The 10,213-nt window shown below is 48.4% G+C and overlaps 1 protein-coding gene across 1 annotated transcript in view; it reads left to right on the plus strand.

Moving 5' to 3' along the window:
• The window catches only part of ATG4C (autophagy related 4C cysteine peptidase), a 27,878-nt gene extending 18,822 nt beyond the window's left edge, over positions 1 to 9,056 (plus strand). Inside the window, 2 exon segments of the mRNA XM_018553843.1 lie at positions 3,222 to 3,341; positions 8,695 to 9,056. Of these exon segments, the coding sequence (XP_018409345.1) occupies positions 3,222 to 3,341; positions 8,695 to 8,865 (291 nt within the window). The 3' untranslated portion in view covers positions 8,866 to 9,056.
• The last annotated feature ends 1,157 nt before the right edge of the window (positions 9,057 to 10,213 follow it).

The raw sequence follows: 10,213 nt of genomic DNA on the forward strand, positions 1-10,213 counted from the left end.
ACAGGCCATCAGGACCAGTGCTCAGGGAGCGGCGTCCATTGTAAGTGATTTTCATCAGCATTTGAAATGCCCGCAAAACCTTTTTGACGTTAATAGCCCTTTAAATCCCCTTCTCCATTGAAGGCAGTTGGCCCTTTAAATCCCCTTCTCCATGGAAGGCAGTTGGCCCTCTAAATCCCCTTCTCCATGGAAGGCAGTTGGCCCTTTAAATCCCCTTCTTCTCCATTGAAGGCAGTTGGCCCTTTAAATCCCCTTCTTCTCCATTGAAGGCAGTTGGCCCTTTAAATCCCCTTCTTCTCCATTGAAGGCAGTTGGCCCTTTAAATCTCCTTCTCCATAGAAGGCAGTTGGCCCTTTAAATCCTGTCCCTTTAATTTCACACATCCGAGCTGGTTCTCTCCATAAACCTTTGGCGCTGCGATTCCGGGAGCATCAAGACGATCCGTGACATTGACGGATGGAACCCAGCGGAGTCGTGTACGTTTCACTACAGCTCCGAGTCTCCGCACTTAGATTTGCAAATCTAATTAGGTAAAATCACAGACATTATCCCATTTAAACTTTGCTTTCCAGACGATATTATGCCGGCGAAGGAGTTTAAATGAAATTGTTTTCCTTAATCCGCGGGACGAGTTAACAAATTTGTCTCGGACAACACTTTTGAAATATGACTTGCGCGAAAATGTCCAAAAACGGGCAGCAAATGCGAGCGTCAGACAAAAATAAAACCGTTTCCAGGATTTACGGGGAGACACCTGTCGGCTTTTTTCTAATCTATAAGCAGCGGAAGGTGAAAAGATTAAAATGTATATAAACCCAGGAATGAAAATGTAACAAATTGTAGCTTTCTAGTCCTTGGATGTGGCGGCTGCATTAGTTTTCTTTTCAGGCTTCTGCTCCCTTTATTTTCACCTGGTGATCCTGCCAGTAAAACACTTCCTGTCCTGGGGTGACTACGCTCACTCACTGTACAGTATCTATGGAGAAGCAACATCCTAAAGCTGGCCATACACCTTACAATTATCTGCAGATTTTCTGTGGTCACACTTAACTGTGTGGATGGAGGAATCTCCACCTTGGCCAATCTGTTGCACTTTTTCCATCTGACCACAGAAAATCTGCAGATAATTGTAAGGTGTATGGGCACCTTAACGACAGGACTACAGAATACTCCTTCGCCATAACATGGGGGGTGCGGGGTGTAGTCAGCAGAGAGCTGGTTACAATGTAAATGGTAATACCTCCACTTCTCCATAACATAGTCCACATGGAGCTGGTAATTCCTTCTACTGGGACTAACTGCCTTGCCATAGGAGAGATTACTAATATATATATATAATAGTTATGAAGCATCGGACGCCCTCAAACTGTATGCTTGGCCCCTGGACTGTGCAATGCTGATTGTTGGCATTCTCATGTCTGTGTTGTAGTACACAGAGAGCTGGGAACAATGTAACTGCTGATAAATCCCCTTCACCATAACATGAGGGCGATGGGTTGTAGTCCACAGAATGCTGGGAACAATGTAACCGGTGATACCTCCCCTTCTCCGTAATCTTGGCGGGGAAGGGGGTTGTTGTAGTCAGCAGTTGCATTGTTCCCAGTTCTCTGCAAAACACCTCCACTGCTCCATAACTGTGTGTGTTTTATAGTCCACAGAGCTTGGAACAATGTAACTGGTAATACCTCCACTTCACCATGACATGGGGGCGATTTGGGTTGTAGTCCAGAGAGCTGGGAACAATGTAACTGGCAATACTTCCCTTTCCCATAATATTCAGGGGGGAAAGGGGGATGTGGTCCACAGAGAGCTGGGAACAATGTAACTGGTAATCCCTCCCCCCTGTCCATAACATTGGGGAGGGGGGGGGGTGTGTAGTTCAGATTGCTTTCTAGGCTTAGACTTGCTAGGCTACAGCTTACTATGAGAGGGCACATTGAACAAAAGATCGCTTTTCTGTGCTTTTAAAAGTAGACGTCTAGTCTAAGTGGATGACCTTTAGTTTGCGCTGCGTATTATATATATATATATAGCCTTTTTGTAAAATACTATTTTGACTTTTTTAATGCTTTTGTTACATCTCCGTGCTTCTCATCTCCTGCACCCTTCTTGCAGCCACTTCCTGTCTACATGCACTCCAGCGATGGTGACGTGGCATTTCTCAGGGAGGGTTTCCGACCGGTGACAACAGTGGACCGTGTGTGTGTATGGGGTGTTTGAAATGGCCACTTGTAGTCTTTGTTGGAAGCCCTTGTGACAGAGTGACAACGCAGGAGAGCAATTGGGAGACGAGGACAGAGCGTTGTCGCCCTGTAACGGGAAGCGCTTAAAGAGGGCCTTCATTGCGGGATCGCCGGGTTTTGATAAGTTGCAATTTGCATTTTTTTTTTCTGATGTACCAAATTAGTTTTTTGCATCTTCAGCTTATTCTCGGGGCCACTTGTACAGGAGGCTTCTGCAGAGCATGCGTAAAGGCTTTCAGCAGTTTTGTTGAACGATTTGCCGCAACCCTTCGGCTGCAGTGTAGGGATGTTAAATCAATACAGATCATTCCTGAAACTTGGGAAAATCTTTCCAGCATCCTGTGTACAGTGACAGTCCACAGCACCATGATCTGTGTATAAGATCCCCAAACTGGAGCCGAACAGTGCCCCAGCAATGCGGCTTGAGCCCCGCTCAAATCTTTGCACATGCATTGTATAAAGTCGCTGTACCCTCCGCTGTGATAAAAGCTGAAGCCCATGTGTACAAGCCAGCCTACAAATTTACATTAAGGCCAGACGGTGATTGCAGACCATCAGCTACAATTCTGATGGTGACACACACCACGGTCATCGTACAGTAGCCTGGCGGGAGGACGCCCCCCACATCCGCATGGATGGGGACATTTTTTTGTGTGTGTTCTTTCAGTGAGGCTGAACGAGAAACCACATAGTGGGTCTATATCTTATACTATACTGGGGTTCCTGTATACTATTGAACATTAATTTTGTGCAAAAAGAGGCAAAAACAAACACTTTTGGTGCATTCTCTATTTTTCAGGTCAAATGTATTACATCATCATGGCCACTAGATGGAGCACAAGTCAATGAGTATTTCCTTTTGCTCCTCAGCTCCATGTAGTGGCCATATTGCGGCATTACATTACATTTGACCTGGAAAGAGAACCTGGTGATGTTGTGACGTTGCATCCTTTGTTTTTGTTTTTTCTTTTCTTGCAGTCGTTCCACTGTCCCTCGCCGAAGAAAATGCCGTTTAGAAAAATGGATCCGAGTTGCACAATTGGATTTTATTGCAGAAACGCACAAGACTTTCGGAAGGTTGAGGAAGAGCTCACAAAGGTAAATACAGAGATGTTTACAGATTGCGCTCCCTTTTAAAGTTGTCATTTGAGAGCGGGGGGGATGTAGGAGGGATGTGTAAAAATTATGGTTTCAGTTCCCCAAAATTTTGGTAAAAATCCGATTTTGGTGAAATGCATTGGAATCAATGGGGCGACATTCAGGTATATCTAGATGAAACGGGGGAGCCGGTGAGCCTCTGTCAGGTGTGTTATTGGTGTGTACCTGCCGGGGAGATCACTTTGTTTGACCACTGACACTGAACGTGGGGGGAGCGCCAACATTTTTAGGTTGTCACTGAAAAGGGATAGAGGTAGAATCTTCAAATAGGGACACTGGTTCCAGTGATGAGGATTTACCTTCTTTTGGGAAAAATCTCCTCTTACACTCTAATGTGTCTGCTGACAGGAAGTGAAGGAAAGTTTCCCCACAGTGTGCTGAAAACAATGTAACCAACAAGATTTTTCTATCTGACCTCCGTCCTCCCCTTCAGTCTTGTATCTGACCTCCGTCCTCCCCTTCAGTCTTGTATCTGACCTCCGTCCTCCCCTTCAGTCTTGTATCTGACCTCCGTCCTCCCCTTCAGTCTTGTATCTGACCTCCGTCCTCCCCTTCACTTCAGTCTTGTATCTGACCTCCGTCCTTCCCTTCAGTCTTGTATCTGACCTCCGTCCTTCCCTTCAGTCTTGTATCTGACCTCCGTCCTTCCCTTGCGTCTTGCACAGTTGTACCGGCTCCTCTCTTGAACTGAAATGGCTTCCTCTGATATCATTGCACACTGCGAACTTCTCACAATGTGCATTAGAAGATGCAGCAAGTCAGAGCCCAACTCATTTCCTGGCTGGAAGATGTCCAGTGTCATCTAGAACTTTCCTCCCTGTCCTGTCCATGTCTTTCATGAGATTTCAGTTCTTTCAATCATGGAGGCTCAGCATCACATGTGGGCGTTACCTAGGGGGGGAGGGGGGGGCTGCATTCAAATACAGCCTGCCTAGGAACACCCACTCATCCAGATATTTGAATGACTCCTCCTAAGAGACCGCCCACTACTAGCATCAAGGCTGGGGGCTCTTTAGAGAAGTACTGAGGAAGGGTTCTGAGATGTTTTCAGGAAGCTATGTACAGCCCCATGCTGGCCCCTCCCACCAGCCATGATCTGCTTGGGTTGGATAGAGAAGCACAGGGACCCCGTAATGTTACTTTGACAAAAATGAGTTCTGTAAACTCAAACTGTTTAATTTAAGTGTTTCCTAAGCCTGTTGCTGAGAAGGCAAATTATAAGCCGATTAAACTGGGGATGCATCGATATATCGGACGCCGAAACATATCAGCCGAAAGTGCCATTTTTCTGCCCGAAATAGCGGTGCATCTGTTCTTTCTCTCCTCCCCGCTGAGCAGAAGAGAGAAATTGTCCCAGGCGGCTGAGCGCTGCGGCAGGAGAGTGCTGTGAGCGGCCGGCGTCTCTCCTCCCACACCACTCAGCCTCCTGTCACGGATCAAAGGAGAGCAGTGTGGGCGGAGATGGCCAGCGCTGTCACAGGAGGCTGAGCTCTCCTCCCGCACCGCTCGCTCAGCCTCCTGTGACAGTGTGTCGGGATGGAGAGCGGGTACAAGCAGTCATGCATAATTGAGGACAGAGTATGGTTACTATATCCTCAATGATGAATGAATGGGAAGTGATCTACATCCCCTCCTGTTCCCTATTTTAAAAGGGAAATCCGAAGCCCCTAAAAGTAAAAAAGAAAAATCTTTAATAATAATGAATAAATAAAATTAAATATAAAAGATGAAAATAAATATTTGAAAAGGTTATGTTCTACATTGTAATATCCAATCTTGTATTCTAGTAAAAAAAAATAATTCTGAATAATGTCAGCATCACAGTTCTATCAATAAAGGAAGAGGTAAAATGTTCAATATTTTTTTCAGCAGTCTAAAGCAGATTTGCTTATTTTATTTACTTTGGGTTGGTTTTATTGTTTTTATCCTTTAATATTTAGACCTAGTGTTTTCCTTTTTTTAATTTCCTCCTTAAGTATTAGAGAATTATCATTAGCAGCGTGTGTTCGTGCGTGTGTGTTCATTCTGGAACCTGTGACGACATCACCAAGTCTCTTGGCTTCTCTATACAATGCAGGCAGATCATGGAGGGGTCGGCAGGGGGCTGTACATAGCTTCCTGAACACATCACAGCACCCTGCCTCAGTATTACTCCCAAGAGCCCTCAGTCCTGATGCAAAGTGTGCTGGCTATTGGGAGGGGTTATGCAAATATCAAAATATCAAAATGTCAAAATGTCAAAATGTCAAAATGTCAAAATGTCAAAATGTCTTAATGGGTAGATGTGGATCTGGAGGAGTGGGTGGGCCTAGGCAGGCTGTATTTGCATACAAGCCACCCTAGTTAACAGCCACATGTGGTGCTGAGCCTCTATGATTGCAATAATCAAAATCCAATGACTGAATGGGGTGGGCCAGGGACAGTCTGGCTTGGAAGGAAAGTGCTAGATGCTGCGAAATGTCCTCCCAGCCAGGAAATGAGGCGGACTCTAACTGACTTGCTGCACCTTCTTCTGCATATTGTGAGAAGCTCCCAGTGTGCAGTGACATCAGAGGAAGCAATTTCAGTCCAGGAGAGGAACTGGTACAACTGTGTGTAAGACGCAAGGGAAGGACTGGGGTCAGAGAGAAGACTGAAGGGAAGGACGGAGGTCAGATAGCAGACGGAAGGGAAGGACGGAGGTCAGATAGCAGACGGAAGGGAAGGACGGAGGTCAGATAGCAGACGGAAGGGAAGGACGGAGGTCAGATAGCAGACGGAAGGGAAGGACGGAGGTCAGATAGCAGACGGAAGGGAAGGACGGAGGTCAGATAGCAGACGGAAGGGAAGGACGGAGGTCAGATAGCAGACGGAAGGGAAGGACGGAGGTCAGATAGCAGACGGAAGGGAAGGACGGAGGTCAGATAGCAGACGGAAGGGAAGGACGGAGGTCAGATAGCAGACGGAAGGGAAGGACGGAGGTCAGATAGCAGACGGAAGGGAAGGACGGAGGTCAGATAGCAGACGGAAGGGAAGGACGGAGGTCAGATAGCAGACGGAAGGGAAGGACGGAGGTCAGATAGCAGACGGAAGGGAAGGACGGAGGTCAGATAGCAGACGGAAGGGAAGGACGGAGGTCAGATAGCAGACGGAAGGGAAGGACGGAGGTCAGATAGCAGACGGAAGGGAAGGACGGAGGTCAGATAGCAGACGGAAGGGAAGGACGGAGGTCAGATAGCAGACGGAAGGGAAGGACGGAGGTCAGATAGCAGACGGAAGGGAAGGACGGAGGTCAGATAGCAGACGGAAGGGAAGGACGGAGGTCAGATAGCAGACGGAAGGGAAGGACGGAGGTCAGATAGCAGACGGAAGGGAAGGACGGAGGTCAGATAGCAGACGGAAGGGAAGGACGGAGGTCAGATAGCAGACGGAAGGGAAGGACGGAGGTCAGATAGCAGACGGAAGGGAAGGACGGAGGTCAGATAGCAGACGGAAGGGAAGGACGGAGGTCAGATAGCAGACGGAAGGGAAGGACGGAGGTCAGATAGCAGACGGAAGGGAAGGACGGAGGTCAGATAGCAGACGGAAGGGAAGGACGGAGGTCAGATAGCAGACGGAAGGGAAGGACGGAGGTCAGATAGCAGACGGAAGGGAAGGACGGAGGTCAGATAGCAGACGGAAGGGAAGGACGGAGGTCAGATAGCAGACGGAAGGGAAGGACGGAGGTCAGATAGCAGACGGAAGGGAAGGACGGAGGTCAGATAGCAGACGGAAGGGAAGGACGGAGGTCAGATAGCAGACGGAAGGGAAGGACGGAGGTCAGATAGCAGACGGAAGGGAAGGACGGAGGTCAGATAGCAGACGGAAGGGAAGGACGGAGGTCAGATAGCAGACGGAAGGGAAGGACGGAGGTCAGATAGCAGACGGAAGGGAAGGACGGAGGTCAGATAGCAGACGGAAGGGAAGGACGGAGGTCAGATAGCAGACGGAAGGGAAGGACGGAGGTCAGATAGCAGACGGAAGGGAAGGACGGAGGTCAGATAGCAGACGGAAGGGAAGGACGGAGGTCAGATAGCAGACGGAAGGGAAGGACGGAGGTCAGATAGCAGACGGAAGGGAAGGACGGAGGTCAGATAGCAGACGGAAGGGAAGGACGGAGGTCAGATAGCAGACGGAAGGGAAGGACGGAGGTCAGATAGCAGACGGAAGGGAAGGACGGAGGTCAGATAGCAGACGGAAGGGAAGGACGGAGGTCAGATAGCAGACGGAAGGGAAGGACGGAGGTCAGATAGCAGACGGAAGGGAAGGACGGAGGTCAGATAGCAGACGGAAGGGAAGGACGGAGGTCAGATAGCAGACGGAAGGGAAGGACGGAGGTCAGATAGCAGACGGAAGGGAAGGACGGAGGTCAGATAGCAGACGGAAGGGAAGGACGGAGGTCAGATAGCAGACGGAAGGGAAGGACGGAGGTCAGATAGCAGACGGAAGGGAAGGACGGAGGTCAGATAGCAGACGGAAGGGAAGGACGGAGGTCAGATAGCAGACGGAAGGGAAGGACGGAGGTCAGATAGCAGACGGAAGGGAAGGACGGAGGTCAGATAGCAGACGGAAGGGAAGGACGGAGGTCAGATAGCAGACGGAAGGGAAGGACGGAGGTCAGATAGCAGACGGAAGGGAAGGACGGAGGTCAGATAGCAGACGGAAGGGAAGGACGGAGGTCAGATAGCAGACGGAAGGGAAGGACGGAGGTCAGATAGCAGACGGAAGGGAAGGACGGAGGTCAGATAGCAGACGGAAGGGAAGGACGGAGGTCAGATAGCAGACGGAAGGGAAGGACGGAGGTCAGATAGCAGACGGAAGGGAAGGACGGAGGTCAGATAGCAGACGGAAGGGAAGGACGGAGGTCAGATAGCAGACGGAAGGGAAGGACGGAGGTCAGATAGCAGACGGAAGGGAAGGACGGAGGTCAGATAGCAGACGGAAGGGAAGGACGGAGGTCAGATAGCAGACGGAAGGGAAGGACGGAGGTCAGATAGCAGACGGAAGGGAAGGACGGAGGTCAGATAGCAGACGGAAGGGAAGGACGGAGGTCAGATAGCAGACGGAAGGGAAGGACGGAGGTCAGATAGAAGACCGAAGGGAAGGACGGAGGTCAGCATCAATTGGTGGGTCGGGATTAGGACAGTTTTTTGGGGTTTTAATTTGTCCGGCTTGTAGTGTGTGCCCGCGGCCTTCCTCCAACCCAGCGCAGAGCTCTCGTGTTTTGCGTTTTTAAGCTGTTCTCAGGACTTGTCTCTCTTTTTCCTTCTTTCAGGTTCTAAAGTCTTCCAGCAAACAAAACTATCCATTATTTACCTTCGTCAACGGACACGCTCAAGACTTTGATTTGGCTTGCTCGCCGCTCTTCGAGCAGTCTGACCTTTTCATGGAGGAGGACGAGAAGAGATTAAATAGCTACAGCGCAGAGGACTTTGTCTTGCTGTAAAGTTTCCTTCGGTTCCGGCAATCTTCTCCGAACGTTCCTCCACCGGCAGATCCTACAACACTAGACTCTTATTCTTCATTATTTTTACCATCTCTGTTTTTTTTTTTTTAAATAAAAATTTTATTGTTTTTAGCCCTCTTAAGAAAAAAAATTCGCTATTTTAAGAAACCTGGATGTGTTTTGTAAGGTGGTCACACCAGAGACTGTGCTTGTGGGAGGCTCCTCAGAGCTCCTCAGAGCTTCTCTGAGTCTCTGGACCTGGAATGGTCACCGTTCAGAGCTTCACTGTGACTTGGGACATTTTTGGACAATTTTGAGATATTTGCATTTCTAGATTTGATGGCTACCAAAAAAAATAAATCACAAGGTGGATTTAGATGGTGAACTCAATGGTTCATATTATTCTAGAGATGGGTTACTGGCCTGTTGTGGTAGGGTGGTGCACCTATGATTTTGGTTTGTAGGTGGTCCAAGTCTTTGAATAGAACCTGAAGGCCAGAACTTTTTTTTATTTTTTTATTATCCCACTTTTTTTGGCCATCTGTGTCTTATTGGGGATATTTCCCTTTTACTTCCTGTTCAACAGGTAGTGAGAGGAAATCATTCCAAGGTGAGGGAAATCCCTGGTGGGCATGTAGGGTCACAAGAACTGGTGTCCCGATTTGGAGGAATTTTGATCTATTCCTGTGCTGGTGACAACCCTAAAGGGAGGGCTATAGCCCATCTGTAACCCATTGGGGAGTTTTCTCCTTGACTTCCTGTCCAATAGCATCCACAGGAAGTGAGAGAATAGCCTTCCAAGGTGAGGGAAATCCCTGGTGGTCAGCATGGTCACCTGAACCAGTGTCCCTATTGGAAGATTTCCCATGTATTCCTGTGCTGATGACAGCTGGAAACGGAGGGCTAGAACCCATCTGTGCCCCATTGGGGAGCTCTCCTCCTTGACCTTCTATCCAATCACTTCAACAGGAAGTGAAAGAAAATCCTTCCAAGGTGATGGCAATCCCTGGGAGTCACCAGAACTAGTTTTACCTTTTTGCAAGGTTTTCCATCTATTCCGATGACGACCCAAAAGGGAGGTCTGAACCATTGGGGATATTTTCCCTTCTCTTCCTGTCCAATGGCCACAACAGGAATTGAGAGGAAATCCTTCCAAGGTGAGGGAAATCCCTGGTGGTCACCAGAACTAGTGTACCCTGTGAAAGATTTTCCATTCCTGTTCTGGTGACAACCCAAAATGTGGGTTTTCACTTAGTGATAATGGTCACTGAGACAAATAGATTTTAATCTCCCTAATGGGGGGACATAGACTGGAATCAAAATGTGACGCAGGTCCTAATATCTCTCT

This window comes from Nanorana parkeri, unplaced genomic scaffold (assembly GCF_000935625.1).
Source record: "Nanorana parkeri isolate BGI_ZX_2015 unplaced genomic scaffold, ASM93562v1 scaffold131, whole genome shotgun sequence".
Classification (NCBI taxonomy): domain Eukaryota; kingdom Metazoa; phylum Chordata; class Amphibia; order Anura; family Dicroglossidae; genus Nanorana; species Nanorana parkeri.